This window comes from Narcine bancroftii, chromosome 7 (genome assembly GCF_036971445.1).
Source record: "Narcine bancroftii isolate sNarBan1 chromosome 7, sNarBan1.hap1, whole genome shotgun sequence".
Classification (NCBI taxonomy): domain Eukaryota; kingdom Metazoa; phylum Chordata; class Chondrichthyes; order Torpediniformes; family Narcinidae; genus Narcine; species Narcine bancroftii.
In genome coordinates this window covers 77,056,589-77,076,429 of record NC_091475.1, presented here as the reverse complement: position 1 = coordinate 77,076,429, position 19,841 = coordinate 77,056,589, and the positions used below count along the sequence as shown (strand labels likewise).

At 40.5% G+C, this 19,841-nt stretch overlaps 1 protein-coding gene and 1 long non-coding RNA gene across 4 annotated transcripts in view; one reads left to right on the top strand and one right to left on the bottom strand.

Moving 5' to 3' along the window:
- The window catches only part of LOC138739030 (uncharacterized), a 48,152-nt gene extending 36,231 nt beyond the window's left edge, over window positions 1-11,921 (bottom strand). Inside the window, exons 1-2 of the long non-coding RNA XR_011341964.1 lie at window positions 11,848-11,921; window positions 9,479-9,593 (exon numbers count right to left, since the gene is read on the bottom strand). This is a non-coding gene — a long non-coding RNA (uncharacterized lncRNA). The remainder of the gene's footprint in view (window positions 1-9,478; window positions 9,594-11,847) is intronic.
- A 58-nt stretch (window positions 11,922-11,979) lies between these two features.
- Window positions 11,980-19,841, top strand: part of LOC138739025 (serine-rich adhesin for platelets-like) — a 45,775-nt gene continuing 37,913 nt past the window's right edge. For 2 of the 3 annotated variants that reach the window (XM_069890378.1, XM_069890376.1), the window contains exon 1: window positions 11,989-12,052. Coding sequence is in view for 1 of the 3 variants with exons in the window: in XM_069890377.1 (XP_069746478.1) it covers window positions 12,045-12,052 (8 nt within the window). In the remaining 2 variants the exon portion in view is untranslated. Of the gene's footprint in view, window positions 12,053-19,841 lie in introns of all 3 variants that reach the window. The other variant, XM_069890377.1, reaches the window with a different exon arrangement.

Here is a 19,841-nt window from a genome sequence, read left to right as displayed (position 1 = left end):
GTGTGAAATCAGCTTTTGAATTAGTAATAAACATTTGTATAAACTGAACTGCTCTCGGTGTGTGTGTCTATTTTCTTTCGGTAGCTCAAACACTGTGACCAATCTAAATGAACAAAATGAGAGGTATAAGTTTACCCAAGACAAATGCTATATCAATTTTTTCCTTTTTCAGTAAATTTAGTAGTTTCTTCCTTTTAATTTGGTTATGTATTCCATTAATATTTAAAGTCATATAGTTCAGCGTAGCCATTTTGTATTTTGTTTATCTTCTCTTTCCGTTTTTCCATCATTACCTTTCCTCCTTTTCCATTTCTGTTTTCTTATTTTCAATTCTTTATAAGACAACATTCCTACAACATCCAACATTTTCCTTATTCTCCTATTTCTATCTTCTTTATCCCCAATCTCCCCTTCCCCTCCTGAGTTGTCCTTTATCCCTTGTCGGACAACCACATCTCCCCTCTCCATTTGGATTTGCGAATCCACTCGCAAGCGTCAACTGATTTTGCAGTGACCGCTATTTCCCCCCACCCCGCCTCCCCCAGAAAAGATTTCACTTTTCATATGTCACAAAGGTCACTCTTTTAATTCCCTCCTTATTCTCTCTATTCCATTACCTTCCCTTATTAATTCTTGTCTATACTATCTATATTTTCCTCTAAGTACAGATACATTCACGTATGCACATTGTCTCTATTCACTCTTATACCTCTTTACCCGCATACATATCAATCGTGATCATTTTTACTCTCATTACCCGTCTTCCTCCCTCAGTCTATTTTTGTAATTGTTCTGCAAATTTTCGTGCTTCTTCTGGATCCGAGAATAGTCTGTTTTGTTGTCCTGGAATAAATATTTTCAATACCGCTGGATGCTTTAGTATAAATTTATACCCTTTCTTCCATAAAATCGCCTTTGCTGTATTGAATTCTTTTCTCTTCTTTAGGAGTTCAAAACTTATATCTGGATAAATGAAGATTTTTTGCCCTTTATACTCCAGTGGTTTGTTGCCCTCTCTTACTTTTTCCATTGTCTTCTCCAGTACCTTTTCTCTTGTAGTATATCTTAGGAATTTTACTACAATAGATCTTGGTTTTTGTTGTGGTTGTGGTTTAGAGGCCAATGCTCTATGTGCCCTTTCTATTTCCATTTCTTGCTGTAGTTCTGGACATCCTAGGGTCTTAGGGATCCACTCTTTTATAAACTCCCTCATATTCTTGCCTTCTTTGTCTTCCTTAAGGCCCACTATCTTTATGTTATTTCTTCTGTTATAATTTTCCATTATATCTATTTTTTGAGCTAGTAGTTCTTGTGTCTCTTTAGTTTTTTATTAGATTCCTCCAATTTCTTTTTTAGTCTTCCACCTCCATTTCTGCTGCTACTGCCTGCTCTTGCATCTTGTCCATTTTCTTTCCCATTTCTGTTAAGGTCATATCTATTTTATTCATTTTCTCTTCTGTATTGTTTATTCTTCTTCTTAAATCATTAAATTCCTGTGTTTTTTCCATTCTTTAAATGACTCCATGTATTCTTTAATAAGAGAAAGTATATCCTTTGTCTTGCCTTTCCCTTCTTCTTCTATTTCACTGTACTCTTCCTCTTCCTCTTCTTCTTCCTCTGGGTTGGCCATCTGTTGTTTCTTTGTTGCCCTTTTCTTCTCTTCTTTCTTGTTTCCATTGTCTTCTGTGTTCTCTTGCTGCAGGTGTTCTGCAGCTGACGTTGCCGGCTGTGGAGATCGACTCCCCAGCTGGTCACCCCTCCCGTCGGTGTGTTTTTTTTCATGCGCGGTTGCGCACTTTTACTCGGCTCAGCGAGCCATTTTTGTAATCCATTATTTACCGATCTGAGGGAAGGGGTTTTCTCTCTCCACTGTCGGCCTCTTCGAACAGGTAAGGCCTTCACCTTCTTCCTCCGTTGTCTTCTCTTCCTCTCTTCTTACCGTTGCTTTCGATTTTTCTTTTTTTGTCGCCATCTTCTTTCCACCTTTATACTCACTTTTCTTTAACTTTTATTTCTGTGCCTTTGTATTTTCTTGTTTTTCCCGACTTTTCTGGAGAGGGCTGGAGTTCACCGTCCGGCCACTACTCCATCACGTGACTCCCAATTGAAAAGAGGCTTCATGATACGAGCTGCTCCCGGAAGAAACTGACAGTAAAAATTTACCATCCCCAAGAACTTCTGCAGGCTTTTAATTGTAGCAGGTCTTGAGTACTTGGTAATGGCCTCAACTTTGGATGGCAGTGGGATCACGCCTTCCAGAGTAATCCTATGCCCCAAGAAATCAACCATTTCTTGCCTAAAAACACATTTATCTGGATTGATGGTCAGTCCAAACTTTTGAAGATGAATTAAAGGTGGACAAAGATTTTCCTAATGTTCTTCCTTAGTTCCAATGGCCACTAAAATGTCATTGAGGTAAATGAAGACATTGGTCACACCACGTCCTAAATCATCCATCACCTGTTGAAATAATTGAGCAGCATTCTTTAATCTGAATGGCATTCATAAAAATTCAAACAACCCAAATGGGGTTTGGGTTACCGATGCTTGGTAACAGCCACGCACCAAGTCTATTTTGGAGAAGGTCTTCGCTTCATGCAAATTAGCTGAGAAATCCTGAATATGAGGTATCAGATAACGATCCAGGATGGTGGCATCATTAAGCCACCTGTAATCTCCACTAGGTCATCAACCTCCATTGGGTTTTGGGACCATATGTAATGGAGAGGATCTATGAATTATTCTTAGTTCCTCTATCTTAGCAAACTCTTCCTTAGCTAAACGCAGCTTCTCTGGAGGCAAGCGGCGCACTTTAGCATGGGTAGGAGGTCCCTTAGTACAAATGCGATGAGTAACATCATGCTTTCCAGTGGAAGCAGAAAATTGTAGAATAGTAATCTCAGGGAAATCTTCCAACATCTTGAAAAATTCATCTATTGGTTTGCTTAATGTTTGGAGGCGCAGAGCAGGGGTATAGGCATCTGCCAGAGGAATGGTCTGAAAGTAGTTCCATCTATTAGCCAACACCCTTTCAAGTCAATGAGGAATGAATGAGCCTGAAGAAAATCTGCACCAAGCAAAGATTGGGATACTGCTGCTATAATAAACGGCCAAGTGCAGAGATGATTCATCTTCCTGTTGCCAAAGATTGGAACGTTGGAACTGTTAACAGTCGTAGTTGCAGACCTGGGGTAGGATGGCGCATGTCAAAACCAGTGGGTGGAAATACACAACTTCTGAACCAGTGTCCTCCAGAAATGTTCACCGGGACAACTGGTCCCATATGTACAGTAGGCTTGCAGATTTTTCCAACGCTTGGCCTGGGCATTTCCTGCAAACGAGCACTCCCCAATGACAACACTAAGACGAGGTGTCCACAGGTTGCTTGCTGGTCTTGGGATGTTGTCTGTTTGTTGGGAGTGATGTGCTAAGAGCACTAGAGTATGACGTGTGGTCAATATCGGAGGGGATGGTTGCGCAGACTCATCTTTTCTTGCTGTTGCTTTTTAGGCAGCCAGAGAATATCTGCCTCCATCGCAAGAGCCCTTGGGTCTTCAAATGAACACTTGGATAACAAGAACCGAATATCATCTGGTATTCGCTCTAAAAAGAGCTGCTCAAATAACATATTGGGCCTTTCACCAGCTGCCAGGAACAGCATTTCATTCAATGTTCAAGTGAACCGGTACGGACTTGAAGGGCTGACATGGCCTGTTTCCGTGCTGTAAACGGTTATATGGTTTCATGGTTAATTGGTTCTGAAGGGGTGTGGTCTCCCAACCTCACAAGATGTAGTAGTTTGGCTGCCCTTTCCCTACGGGACATACCATACACATGTAATAAAAGTGCTTTTAGTGTCATACTTGCTTGAAACTGGTGGATCCCATAGGAAGTCTTAGCGACGGCCTGGTCCAGGGCACTGACGAGATGGTAATAACAAATGGTGTCCAATTCGACTTTGCAAAGGTGAAATCATGCTTCAGCCTGTTGGAACCACAGTTCAGGCTCAGCTGTCCAGAAAGGTAGCAGCTTCACAGCGACAGTTGCAGAGTCCATGTTTGTCCAAAAATACAGTTTTGGATTCATCAGGGTCACCAATTGTGGCCACTGGAATTGCAGTGGACATGACGAAATAACCACACAAGGCATTTCTAGAGTGAATCAAACTGATTTACTCTTCATCAGCCGCACAACGTTTTAAAAGCCAGAATCATGCGCTCGACACATGCTGACGTAATCATGGCTGACGTCATCACGCCATGGCCGGTTCGATGCCTCTTGGGAGTTGTAGTGCTGCTACATTTGTCAGTGATGTGAGAGAAATTTGCTACATGTGTATTTGTGCGTACCTGAGAAATGCTGTCTTGTTTGGTTGTAATATGTACAGTCAGCTGGTAGTGAGCTTGAACTCGTCATTTTATCTTGAAACTCTGCCACTATTGTCGGTCCCTGATTTATCGCATTCTTATCCTTGCAATCATTGTGTGAAGAACCTTGAACTTGGGTGTTTTACACCATTGTGACGGTAAAGATACAATTATTCACTTTTGATTATATTTAAATAGGTATATTCTGCTAATGTTTCTAATTATACAATTTTAAATGTTTGTTCCCAAAAGTTCAAAGAATGACACAATGCTATCACTGTCTGATTCCGACGTAGTAGTGGTTTATACCAATGACACAATCGAGAAAGATGTTGAAGGGCTACTATTATCCACGATATATGGTAAGTAGATCACAATAAATGGAAAAACAAAGATTGTTGAAGACTCCACTTAGTGGCTTGCAACATATTTTAACAGTCTGCAAACTTTCTTGTAATAACAACATATGTCAACAGGGATTGGACATCAGAAAACAAACATCCTGCTCACTGAGCTGAGATGTTACACTGAATCCAAAGCAGGGGTAAAAAGAACTAATTAATTTGAAAAACCGGAAAGGAAAGAATCGTTAATAACGACCAATTTGAACACAAAGAGAGGGGACAGGAATTGAGATGAGAGTGGGTGGTATATTTAAGGGTGCAGGGAGTGGTTTAGTTTAAATAGTGTGTCAAAGGACAGGGAGTGAGGGGAGAGCAGGTACAGCCAAAGATGATTTAAAAAGTAAGAGAGTGAATGAAGACTAGGTGGTATATTACTGAAGGTGTGACAAGGAACTAGATTAGTTCAGGTGGCAAGTTGTAACATACGATAGAGGAAATGCGCTATTGTGTGGAGTGAAGACAGATTTGCTGGAATGTTGAAGGGGAAATGAAGGAAGAATGGAACGAAACAGTTTGCAATTTTAAAGGTGACAGGGTGAAGTATTATGAGTGAAATCATGTGTTTTGCAAGGGGAATGAAGTGGAGTGATTGGATGTTAAATAGTATTCTGGAAGGAGGGTGCTGAACAACATGTGGATTGGAAGGAGGCTTCAATGAGATTGAAAGGGATATTAAAAGGTGCTGTAGGATCAGATTGGAAAATTGACTGAAATATAAAAACTGTTTCAAATCAACTGGAATTAGAAACTTACCCAAATTTTACCTCTGCTGGTTCTGTAGGTAACTTGATGTTAAACTAGCAATTTCTTCTATTCTACCACAGGCATGCATACACCTGAAGTGGAACCACTTTTCCAGAAGATCTATCTGCGTGTATTGCGTAGTAAGAGTTGGGGAAAATCTGTGCATTTCAGTGATGAATTTCTATGGATTAGTGATGTTTCTGAGATCTTGCCAAGATCAACTTTGAAAGAAAACATCTTTTATATTTATATTTACTGATGAGCAAACCATTACTGGCATGCGTTTTGTGGGAAAGATCAGGTAGGTGCCCATAAAACAGGTACCAGTAATAGCTTGTCAGATACTGAATAACAATTAATGTTGTTTATAAATATTTGGTGTCACACAAAGGAAAATCATTCAGACAGACTGGGAGCAATAGCAGGGACTGCAGAGGTTCTGAACACAATCATCCAGTCTTTAAGAAAGAAACATCGAACAACAGCACGGTTAGTGCAGTGGTTAACACAATGATATTACCACTCCAGCAACCTGGGTTAAAATCTGGTGCTGTCCAAGGAGTTTGCAAGTTATCCCTGTATCTGCATGGGTTTCCTATGAGGAGACTGGTTTCTTCTCACATTCCAAAGATGTACAAGGTTAGCAGGTTAATTGGTCACATAGGTGTATCCTGGCAATGTGGACTTGTGGGCTGGAAAGGCCTGTTACTGGGCTGTATCTCTAAATTTAAAAAACAAATCAACTCTCTCCCCATACAAAACCTGGTGGCACAGCACAACACTATTTGAATACCTGCCTGTTGAACAAGATGTTAAATATTATTTTAAAAAATCATAAGAACATACAATTAGGCCCAATCAGGCTCCCAAGCTGGGTTTTCCATTTAATAGGATTGTTCTAATCTGTTTGATTCCTCAAACTTTAAAGTTTGCCCACAGAAACTTGAATCATCTTGCTTATAAAGCAATAGGGTGTTCAGTCAGAAAAGTTGATATTGAGATGAAAGATCAGCCATAATCTCATTGAATGGTGAATGGGTGTGAGGAGAGCAGCCAACTCTTGCTTTTATTTCTTCAGGGCTGTTTCCTTTATAAGATTTGGGACATCAAGTTGCAGCTTACTAAAAAACATATCGTGCACAGCCATGGTTGCCATATAGCAGATAGCACACTGTAGCAATAAGGAGAATGTAGAAAAGATTCAAAAAGTGGTTGACAAAACAGACAACAAATGTTGGAATTTGAAACAAACAGCTGGGGGAAGTCAGCGAGCCAGGCAGCATTACTAGGGGAGAAAGGAATTGTCAATGTCCAGGTGAAGGATTTTGATTTAAAATATTGACAATTCCTTTTCCCTCATTGATGCTGCTCGACCTGCTGAGCTCCTCAGGCCCTGTTTTCACACCAGGATGTTGCCTGGAAAGTAGGGGTGTAGTTGTAAAGGGAGACTGGAAAGGGTAAGCTTCTTCCCATTTGAATGTAGGATTTTGAGGAGTGACCTTGCAGAAGTTGCTAAAATTATGCCTGGTGTAGAGTCTCTCTCCCAGATGTTTTCTCAGGGAAGGGGAATCCAGCACAGTTTAAGATAAGAGTGGTAAAATTTACAGTGGGTTCAAGGGGTAATTCCCCCTCCCTCCACAAACACAAAGGGTGGTGGTTATCTGGAATGGGCTGCCAAACAAGAGGGTAGTTTATATGCAAATGAAATGTTAAAAAGCTATTTGCCCTAGCTGAAGCTTGGAACCAGACCTTCATCTCAACTTTTCCTTGTTGACAAAGTGGATATCCTGGGATAGTCCCATTTGTCTGCATCTGGTCCCTAGTCTTCCAGTCCCTTCCTATCCATGTCTGTCCAAATGTCTTTTGAAAGTCATAATTGCATCCACTTCAATAACTTCCTTTGCATCTTAAATCTACACCTCCTAGTTCTCAAATCATCTACTCTGGGGAAAAATACTGGAGCATTCACTTTGTCCACACCCCGCATTTTTATATAAAGTCAACCCTTAGCCTCCTACACTCCAGGGAATAAAGACCCAGACTATCCAACCTCTCCCTATACCTCAACTCCTCCAGTCCCAACAATATCCTAGTGAATCCCCTCTGCATTCCTCCCTACTTCTGGATGTCTTTCCTATAGCCGAGTGACCAGAACTGTACACAGTGGTCCAAATATTGTCTCATCAGCACCTTGTACAGCTGAACCATAAACTCCCAACTTTTGTACTCAATCAATGCAGCCTTCACCTGTCTACCCGAGCTGCCACTTTCATGGAACTCTGCACTTGTACCCCTGTGTAATTGTTCTTCAATAATATGCTTTACCATGCAAGGACTCCCTGGTTCGACTTTCAAAATGCAACAGCTCATACTGATCAGTGTTAAATTCTATTTACTACACCTTGGCCCACCTTCCCAACTGATCTGGACCCTGTTGTAAATGTAAACAACCTTCCTCATTGCTCACTATGCAAACTATTTTAGTGTGATCTGCCAACATACCAATCATGCTAACTGCATTGCCATCCAAATTGTTACTGTAAACAACAAAAGTGGACACCACTAAAATCTGTGGCACACCACTGGTCACAGGCCATCAAAGTAACCCTCCCCAACTATCCTCTGCCTCCTCCCACAATTAGTTTTGATTCTAAATAGCCAGCTTACCTTATTTCCTATATGGCCTAACCTTCTAGTCTAACCTACCATGCAAGACCTTATCAAAGACCCTGCTAAGTCAATGTGTACAAAGTCCACTGCTCTACCCACATCTTGGCAACCTCTTGGAAAAACAATCACATTTTTGCAACATGGTCTCCCATGAACAATGTCATGCTGACTATATCTGATCACTCCCTGTCTAGACCTCGGCCCCTAGAATCCCCTCCAGCAAATTTCCTGCTACTGACATCGTTCCTTGGCTTGCCCTTCCTACATAAAGGAACAACATTAGCTACCCACCCATCTTCCAGCATTTTACCCAAGGTTAAAGAGGATGCCAATATCTCTGTGAGGATATCCACAGCTTCTGACATGGTCCAAAGAGGCACACAGTCAGATCCTAGGGATTTATTCACCTTAATGTGCTCCAAGGAAGCCAGCACCTCCTTCACTCATGGTTCAGGTTCTGATTTTCACTTCCTCAACTTCCATGATCTTCTCCACAGTAAAGACTGTTGGGAAAGATTCATTTAAAGTCTCACCCAAATCCTGGATTCTGCAGAGATGGCCATGTTGATTTTTTCTAATGGGACCATTTATCTTTTAATATACCTACAAAATCTCATAGGAAGCTCCTTGATTATGCCTGTCAGCTTCATTTCATGTCTTCATTTTGCCCTCCTGATTTCCCTCTGATATGTACCTCCTATATTCACTGATCCACTTCATCCAGTCTGCCGAAATCTGACCCGTACCTCCTTTTTCTTAACCAATCTCATTAATCAAGGTTCCCTCAACTTGTCAGTTTTGCCCTTCACCCTAACAGAAATGTGTTGCCCCTGAACTCTTGTCATCTCACTTTTAAAAGCCTCCCACTTTTAAGGGCGTCTCCTTACCTGTAAACATCCTCTCCCAATCAACCCTTGCAAGTTTCCACCTAATGTCTCCAAAACTAGTCTTCTTCCAGTTTTGGATCTTAACTGATGAACTACTGTAGTCCCATCTTTCTCCATGGCTATTTTAAAACTACACCAGTGCCAAAGTGTTTCCCCTCTGGTACTTCAGCCCCATCTCATTCCTTGAGGAGGTCCAGTGATACACCCTGTTGGGGAAGACCCCCAATATATTGATTTAGGAAGTTTCCTCATTTTTTAGATTGATTGAATGAGCATGGACCATCTTCACTGAGAATAGAGCTGAATGAATGGCAGAAAATAGAAGAGGAAGTGGGATTGTGACTGAGCATAGGGACAAAAAGGCAGAGATTTAAACATGATGTTTTGAAATCAGGTGAATACTTACTGGTTTTCTTATGAAAAGTCCTGCCTGCCATTTTAGCAACCATGCATTTCAATAAGAAAGCAGGGAGATGCAGAAACTGGTCAACGATGTCAAGCGGTTGAGTTGATGAAGGATTCTGTGGAAACAAACAGTATTAACATTTCAAATTGAAGGTATTTCATGAGAATTGAGAGGAAAGAATTGAGAGCTTTAGGTTGGACATGTCGGAGAGGACAAAAAAAATATTTCTGATAGGGAAAGGATAGGGTTTCCATGGATACAAGCTGTACAGGCTGTTTAGTCAATGGATTAATGGGGCAGCAAAAGAGAAACAAATAAGGAAATGTACAAGTTGAGGTCAGTTAGAGACTAAGAATCCAGGCAAAGGAAAATTAAAGGCTAAAGGACATGGCCAGCAAATCAGGTTGTGCTAATGGAAAAACTAAGTCATCTTCACTGTTGGGCAGTTCTGATACAGAGAAAGCAAGTTACCCAAAGCTGTAGAATTCAACATTGAGCCAAAGGGCTGCAATGCCCCAGATGAAATTGAGGTGCTGTTCCTCAACCTTACAAAAGGCATTATTATAACAGCAGATATCTAGGGTGATCTGAAGCATCCTATGGACTGAACGCAGGTGGTCCACAGTCACCAAATCTACATTTGGTTTCTCTAATACAGAGCTCACCGCTTTGTGATCACGGACTGCGTTAGACGAGATCGCAAATGAATCATTGCTTCACTTGGAAAGTATGGGTCCTTGGAATAGGTAAAAGGACAGATATGGCATCTGCAGTTTGCATTAAGGAAAGAAGTGGTTGGGCAGATGGAAGAGTGGGCTAGGATGTCAAAAGAGAACAGTTCTTTCTAATCCCTGCGGGAGAAGGTTTCTTTGCATGTGGAAGCTTTGAAAATTTGTTAAGTAGGATCTGTTGAATGCAGAGGCTGGCGGGTGATAGTGACCAGGGAAACACAAGCCTTGCTCTGTCCAGGAGATGGGTCAGAGCAGAGGTCTAGGAAATGGATGAGACACCATCAAGGACTCTGTCAAATATGGGAGAGCAGAAGCACAGGTCAATAAGAAATCTGAGAGGCTTTGGTGAAAACTTGTCCAAAGAGCAGGGTGGAGGAACTGGAAATGAAGGTCTTAAAGAAGCCTGTTAGCCTTTCTAGTTTGTTGCAGGTATTTGTAATCTGCAAAAAGGATAATGTTCAAAAGATGAACCAATGAAAGCAGCACTGGTCAGTATTTATCTTTTCATCCTCACATTTCTGAGAAAACACACGAGATGGATCTTTGAAAAGGTTACTTATTTTATTGTCACACTGGTAAATGAGCATCTTCACCAACAGTTACGAATCTTTTGTCAGATTTTGGTAGCAGGAAAAATTAAATGAACACAAGATACAGGAGCTGGATTAGGCCAGTCAGCATCTTCCTTAAACACAAGTGAGAGAGGGATGTTATGGCAAACAAGGATATTTAAAGTTACTTCTCTCAATTTTCATTATATAATTGATCCTACTTTTTCCCCCCCACAGACACATCCATGTTTATATCCTTCATATTAGTCCGCAACTCTCTTCCTATTCCCTTCCTACCAAAGAGAGACATTTCTGTTTCTATTTATTGCCCGAACTAATCCTCTCGTGCATCAGTCATCACCTTTCTAAACACTAGTCTTTTCTGCAGTCAGAATGCTCTCTTTAGTGGAAAAAAATTCACTGCTGTCACCCTCCCTACCACAGCTCAAAGCTACTGCAAGTGGTAATTAGTAACTGGCTGTAGGCACAATCATTCTCAACGACTGACAGCACTGATATTTTTTTAAATTTTAAAACTTAAAAAAAAAATTAAATTTAGACCTATAGTACTGTAACAGGCCCTTTCAGTCTACGCCGCTCAATTACAACCTGATTAACCTACCAGCTAAGATTTTTGAAGATGTGGGAGGTAACTGGAGCCCCACCCCCCCCCCCCCTCCCCAAGTAAAACCCACAGACACTGGGAGAACATACAAACTCCTTACAAACAGCGATTAGAACCACAGTTCCTATTGCTGTAACAGTGTTGCTCTAGCTGCTGCACCAACCGTGCTGCCCTAGTCAGGGGGAGTGAGAAATAATAATATACATCAAGGTGGAGACCAGTTTGCATATCTTTATTCTATTTTGTCTGTGTGCTGGAGGTTGTCTGACCTGTGCATGACCTTTCCTCCTCTGACGTGATTTGCTATCATTTCTTTTAGTTCCCAGTGAGCAGGACCCCATTCTTTCATCCGCTGTCTCCCATGCCACATTCTCCTACACCCCCCTCCAAAACCTTTGCAAACTGCATCCCTCATCCATCCTCCATATTTTTTGCACTCATCTCTACCGTCCCTAAACACACCTCCAATCCGACAGCTCAAAGAGAGACGAACACTTGTGTTCTGCAGAGTACTCTGCCCACTCCCACCCATGACATCAATAAACTGTTGACAATTTCCATTCATGATATCACAATGGAGCTTCAGCACATCACAGTACATTAAATTCCACTTACACTTACACACTTTTTCTTAAAGTTGCATGTAAAGAGCTGTCTTAATGTACAGGTAAGTGTAAAAGATTCTCTTTGATATCCAGGATTCTGAAACTTTTCAATAACCTATTCAAAAGAGGCCAGGATAGACATCTGCTCTCTCACAAATAAACTATTCATTTTGGCTCATTGAATCCTCTCCACCCTAACTGCCACATAGAAATGATTACGAGAAGTTTAAGGGTTATATTTTCTCATGAAGCCCATGGAATTGAATATTCAATAGCAGCATGGAGAAAAAATGGCTGGGAGATGATCACTGTGAAGGTCCTCTGAACTCTCTCCAACATCCGCGCATCTTAAACGAGGAGCCCAAAACTGCTCAAATAATCAAAGTGAAATCTCACCAGTGCCTTATAAAGCCTCAACATCCTCCTTTTAGTTCTATTCCTCTTGAAATGAAGGCCAGCATTATATTTGCCTTCTTCACCGACAACTCAACATGCAAGCTTACCTTAGGCTATCCTGCTCGAGGTCTCCCAGATCCCTTTGCATCTGGGTACGTCCAATTTTCTCCCCCTTTTAGAAGAGTGTCTGCCCATTTATTTTTTCTAAGGATGCATGGCCGCATACTTTCCAACATTGTAATTTGTCTCAGTCCTTCTGCAGTGTCCCCCGTTTCCTCTACACTATCTCCACCTACCTTCATATCACTTGCAAGCTTGGCCACAAAGCCATTCATTCCATAATTTAAATCATAAAAGAACTGGCTCCAACACCAACCTCTGTGGAATACCACACACAACTGGCAGCCAACCAGAATATGATCCCTGTAATTCTGACTCTCTGCTTTCTGTCAATCAGCCAATGCTCTACCCATGCTAGTATGTTTCCTGTTATACTATGGGGTCTTATCTTAAGTAGTCTCATGTATGATACTTTGTCAAAGACCTTCTGAAAAAGAGAGGAGTCACGTGATGGAGTAGTGGCCGGACGGTGAACTCCAGCCCTCTCCAGAAAAGTCGGAAAACACAAAGGCACAGAAATAAAAGTTAAAGAAAAGTGAGTATAAAGGTGGAAAGAAGGCGACAAAAAAAGAAAAATCGAAATCAACGGTAAGAAGAGAGGAAGAGAAGACAACGGAGGAAGAAGGAGAAGGCCTTACCTGTTCGAAGAGGCCCGCGGTGGAGAGAGAAACCCGCTCCTTCAGGTCGGTAGAAATTGGACTACAAAAACGGCTCACTGAGCCGAGTAAAAGTGCGCAACCGCGCATGAAAAAAAACACACCGACGGGAGGGGTGACCAGCTGGGGAGTCGATCTCCACAGCCGGCAACGACAGCTGCAGAACACCTGCAGCAAGAGAACACAGAAGACAATGGAAACAAGAAAGAAGAGAAGAAAAGGGCAACAAAGAAACAACAGATGGCCAACCCAGAGGAAGAAGAAGAGGAAGAGGAAGTGTACAGTGAAATAGAAGAAGGGAAAGGCAAGACAAAGGATATACTTTCTCATTAAAGAATACATGGAGTCATATAAAGAATGGAAAAAACACAGGAATTTAATGATTTAAGAAGAAGAATAAACAATACAGAAGAGAAAATGAATAAAATAGATATGACCTTAACAGAAATGGGAAAGAAAATGGACAAGATGGAAGAGCGGGCAGTAGCAGTAGAAATGGAGGTAGAGGACTTAAAAAAAGAAATTGGAGGAATCTAATAAAAAAGTTATAGAGACACAAGAACTGTTAACTCAGAAAATAGACATAATGGAAAACTATAACAGAAGAAATAACATAAAGATAGTGGGCCTTAAGGAAGATGAAGAAGGCAAGAATATGAGAGAGTTTATAAAAGATTGGATCCCTAGGATCCTAGGATGTCCAGAACTACAGCAAGAAATGGAAATAGAAAGGGCACATAGAGCATTGGCCTTTAAACCACAGCCACAAAAAAACAAGATCTATTTGAGTAAAATTCCTAAGAATTTACAAGAGAAAAGGTACTGGAGAAGACAATGGAAAAAGTAAGAGAGGGCAACAAGCCACTGGAATACAGAGGGCAAAAAATCTTCATTTATCCAGATATAAGTTTTGAACTCCTAAAGAAGAGAAAAGAGTTCAATACAGCAAAGGCGATTTTATGGAAGAAAGGGTATAAATTTATACTAAAGCATCCAGCGGTATTGAAAATATTTATTCCAGGACAACAAAACAGACTATTCTCGGATCCAGAAGAAGCACGAAAATTTGCAGAACAATTACAAAATAGACTGAGGGATGAAGACGTGTAATGAGAGTAAAAATGATCACGATTGATATGTATGTGGGTAAAGAGGTATAAGAGTGTATATGTATAATGTGCATACGTGAATGTATCTGTATTTAGAGGAAAATATAGATAGTATAGACAAGAATTAATAAGGGAAGGTAATGGAATAGAGGGAATAAGGAGGGAACTAAAAGAGTGACCTTTGTTACATATGAAAAGTGAAATCTTTTCTGGGGGGGGCTGGGTGGGGGGGAGTTGCGGTCACTGCAAAATCAGTTGACGCTTGCGAGTGAATTCGCAAACCCAAATGGAGAGGGGAGATGTGGTTGTCTGACAAGGGATAAAGGACAACTCAGGAGGGAAAGGGGAGATTGGGGCTAAAGAAGTTATAAATAGGAGAATAAGGAAAATGTTTGATGTTTTAGGAATGTTGTCTTATAAAGGGTTTAAAACAAGAAAACAGAAATGGAAAAGGAGGAAAGGTAATGATGGAAAAACGGAAAGGGAAGATAAACAAAGTATAAAATGGCTACATTGAACTATATGACTTTAAATATTAATGGCATACATAACCAAATTAAAAGGAAGAAACTGCTAAATTTACTGAAAAAAGAAAAAATTGATATAGCATTTGTCCAAGAAACACACTTAACTGAATTGGAGCACAAGAAATTAAAGAGAGATTGGGTAGGACATGTAACAGCAGCATCGTATAATTCAAAAGCAAGAGGAGTGGCTATATTAATTAGTAAAAATGTGCCATTTAAAATAGAAGAGGAAATAATAGATCCAGCAGGGAGATATGTAATGATAAAATGTCAGATATATTCGGAGTTTTGGAATCTACTCAATGTATATTCACCTAACGAAGAAGATCAAAAGTTTATGCAAGATATCTTTTTGAAGGTAGCTAATACGCAAGGGAACATACTAATAGGAGGGGATTTCAACCTGAATTTGGATTCAAATATGGATAAAACTGGGAAAAAAATTAACAGAAAGAACAAAGTAACCAAATTTATAATTAAATCAATGCAAGAAATGCAACTTTTGGATATATGGAGGAAACAAAACCCAAAAGAAAAGGAATATTCATATTACTCGGCTAGACATAAAACATACTCAAGAATAGACCTATTTTTGTTATCAGCTAGTATGCAAGATAGAGTAAGAAAAACAGAATATAAAGCTAGAATACTATCGGACCATTCACCCTTAATATTGACAGTAAAGCTAGAGGACATCCCTCCAAGAATGTATCTCTTTTCTTTTTCTTTGGCTTGGCTTCGCAGACGAAGATTTATGGAGGGGGTAAAAGTCCACGTCAGCTGCAGGCTCGTTTGTGGCTGACAAGACCGATGCGGGACAGGCAGACACGGTTGCAGCGGCTGCAGGGGAAAATTGGTTGGTTGGGGTTGGGTGTTGGGTTTTTCCTCCTTTGTCTTTTGTCAGTGAGGTGGGCTCTGCGGTCTTCTTCAAAGGAGGTTGCTGCCCGCCAAACTGTGAGGCACCAAGATGCACGGTTTGAGGCGTTATCAGCCCACTGGCGGTGGTCAATGTGGCAGGCACCAAGAGATTTCTTTAGGCAGCCCTTGTACCTTTTCTTTGGTGCACCTCTGTCACGGTGGCCAGCGGAGAGCTCGCCATATAACACGATCTTGGGAAGGCGATGGTCCTCCATTCTGGAGACGTGACCCATCCAGCGCAGCTGGATCTTCAGCAGCGTGGACTCGATGCTGTCGACCTCTGCCATCTCGAGTACTTCGACGTTAGGGATGAAAGCGCTCCAATGGATGCTGAGGATGGAGCGGAGACAACGCTGGTGGAAGCGTTCTAGGAGCCGTAGGTGATGCCGGTAGAGGACCCATGATTCGGAGCCGAACAGGAGTGTGGGTATGACAACGGCTCTGTATACGCTTATCTTTGTGAGGTTTTTCAGTTGGTTGTTTTTCCAGACTCTTTTGTGTAGTCTTCCAAAGGCGCTATTTGCCTTGGCGAGTCTGTTGTCTATCTCATTGTCGATCCTTGCATCTGATGAAATGGTGCAGCCGAGATAGGTAAACTGATTGACCGTTTTGAGTTTTGTGTGCCCGATGGAGATGTGGGGGGGCTGGTAGTCATGGTGGGGAGCTGGCTGATGGAGGACCTCAGTTTTCTTCAGGCTGACTTCCAGGCCAAACATTTTGGCAGTTCCCGCAAAGCAGGACGTCAAGCGCTGAAGAGCTGGCTCTGAATGGGCAACTAAAGCGGCATCGTCTGCAAAGAGTAGTTCACGGACAAGTTTCTCTTGTGTCTTGGTGTGAGCTTGCAGGAGCCTCAGATTGAAGAGACTGCCATCCGTGCGGTATCGGATGTAAACAGCGTCTTCATTGTTGGGGTCTTTCATGGCTTGGTTCAGCATCATGCTGAAGAAGATTGAAAAGAGGGTTGGTGCGAGAACACAGCCTTGCTTCACGCCATTGTTAATGGAGAAGGGTTCAGAGAGCTCATTGCTGTATCTGACCCGACCTTGTTGGTTTTCGTGCAGTTGGATAATCATGTTGAGGAACTTTGGGGGACATCTGATGCGCTCTAGTATTTGCCAAAGCCCTTTCCTGCTCACGGTGTCGAAGGCTTTGGTGAGGTCAACAAAGGTGATGTAGAGTCCTTTGTTTTGTTCTCTGCACTTTTCTTGGAGCTGTCTGAGGGCAAAGACCATGTCAGTAGTTCCTCTGTTTGCGCGAAAGCCGCACTGTGATTCTGGGAGAATATTCTCGGCGACACTAGGTATTATTCTATTGAGTAGAATCCTAGCGAAGATTTTGCCTGCAATGGAGAGCAACGTGATTCCCCTGTAGTTTGAGCAGTCTGATTTCTCACCTTTGTTTTTGTACAGGGTGATGATGGTGGCATCACAAAGATCCTGAGGCAGTTTTCCTTGGTCCCAACAAAGCTTGAAAAACTCATGCAGTTTGGCATGCAGGGTTTTGCCGCCAGCCTTCCAGACCTCTGGGGGGATTCCATCCATACCTGCTGCTTTGCCACTTTTCAGTTGTTCGATTGCCTTATATGTCTCATCCAGGGTGAGAACCTCATCCAGCTCTAGCCTTAGGGGCTGTTGAGGGAGCTGGAGCAGGGCGGAATCTTGGACTGAGCGGTTGGCACTGAAAAGAGATTGGAAGTGTACTGACCATCGGTTGAGGATGGAGATCTTGTCGCTGAGGAGGACTTTGCCGTCTGAGCTGCGCAGGGGTTTCTACGAGGCTCTAAAGGCTGTGTACGGCCCCTCACCCCCCAAGTCCAAAGCCCGCTGCGCAGCCCAAGAATGTATAGATGGAGATTAAACCCCATGTTACTTAAAAGGCAGGATTTTAGAGAATTTATTGAAAAACAATTAAAAATGTATTTTGAAATAAATACGGAATCAGTGGAAGATAAGTTTATACTATGGGATGCAATGAAAGCATTCATTAGAGGGCAAATAATAAGTTATGTAACCAAGATGAAGAAGGACTCTAATCTGGAAACAGAGCAGTTGGAAAGGGAAATAGTAAATATAGAAAAAAAATTAGCAATGAAGGAAGATACAACTAAAAGAAGAGAATTGGCGGATAAAAAAATAAAATATGAAATACTACAAACATATAAGGTAGAGAAGAATATAATGAAGACAAAACAGAAATATTATGAACTGGGTGAAAAAACGCACAAAATCCTAGCATGGCAGCTTAAGACAGAACAAGCTAAGAAAATGGCATTGGCATCAAGGAAAAAAGACAAACAAATTACATATAATCCAAAAGAAATTAAGGAAAACTTTAGAGAATTCTATGAACAATTATACCGAACTGAAAACGAAGGGAAAGAAGGGAAAATAGATGAATTTTTGACTAAAATTGAACTACCAATACTACAAATAGAGGAACAAAATAAATTAACAGAACCATTTGGAACAGTAGAAATACAAGAGATAATAAAAAAATTACCAAATAATAAGACACCAGGAGAGGATGGATTTCCAATAGAATTCTACAAAACATTTAAAGACTTATTAATTCCGCCCCTCTTGGATGTAATCAACCAGATTGATGAAACACAAAGCTTACCAGATTCATGTAAAACAGCAATAATTACAGTAATACTAAAACAAGGGAAAGATCCACTCTCACCAGCGTCATATAGACCAATATCTTTACTAAACACAGATTATAAGATAATAGCTGAACTATTAGCAAACAGATTAGCAGAGCAGGTACCGAAAATGGTAAATTTAGACCAAACTGGATTTATCAAAAAAAGACGCACAACCGACAATATTTGTAAATTTATTAACTTAATTCATGCAATAGAAGGAAATAAAGCACCTGCAGTAGCAGTTGCTTTAGACGCAGAGAAGGCATTCGACAGAGTAGAATGGAATTATTTGTTCAAAGTATTGCAAAAATTCAGTTTACCGGAGAAGTATATTAATTGGATTAAAGCATTATATAAGGGACCGTTAGCGAAAGTGACAGTAAATGGACATGTATCAAAGCAATTTAACTTAAGCAGGTCAACGCGGCAGGGATGCCCAATATCACCTTTATTGTTTGCGTTAGCTATAGAACCACTAGCAGAATTGATAAGAATAGATAATAATATAAAAGGAATAAAAATAAAAGACAGGGAATATAAAATCAGTCTATTTGCGGATGATGTTATAGTGTACTTAACAGAACCAGAACTATCAATAAAAGAATTATATAAGAAATTGAAGGAATATGGAGAAGTGTCGGGTTACAAGATAAACGTAAATAAAAGTAAAGCAATGCCTATGAATAATGCGGATTTCTCAAAATTTAAGAAGGAATCTCCATTTAGATGGCAAATGCAGGCAATAAGATACCTAGGTGTACAAATAAACTAAAATCTCGCCCATTTATATAAACTCAATTATTATCCACTAATGAAAAAATTACAGGACGATTTAGAGCATTGGAAAGATTTACCACTAACACTAATAGGAAGGATAAACTGTATTAAAATGAACATTTTTCCAAGGATATTATACTTATTTCAGGCATTGCCAATACAACTGACAGAAAAATTCTTCAAAGAGTTAAAAATAATAAGGAAATTTTTATGGAGAGGGGGGAAACCGAGGATAGCACTAGATAAATTAACAGAATGGTATAAACAAGGAAGCTTACAATTGCCAAACTTTAAAAATTATTATAGAGCCGCACAATTAAGATACCTATCAGATTTTTATCAAACAAGGGAAAAAACCAGAATGGACGAGATTAGAATTAGATAAAATAGGGGAAAAGATAACTGAACACATATTATATAAATGGGATGAAAAATTGGTACAACATAGAACTTCTCCAGTATTACATCATCTCCTCAATATTTGGAAGAAGATTCATGTAGAAAGAAATAAAACAAATTATCAATTACCAAAACTAATATTGACGCAAAATAAGTTACTCCCTTTTACAATAGATAACCTTTCCTTTAGAGAATGAGAAAAAAAAGGGATTAAAAGAATAGAAAATTGTTTTTCAGGAAGTAGATTCTTATCCTTTGAACAAATGAGAGATAAGTACAATATAACTGGAGATACAGCGCTG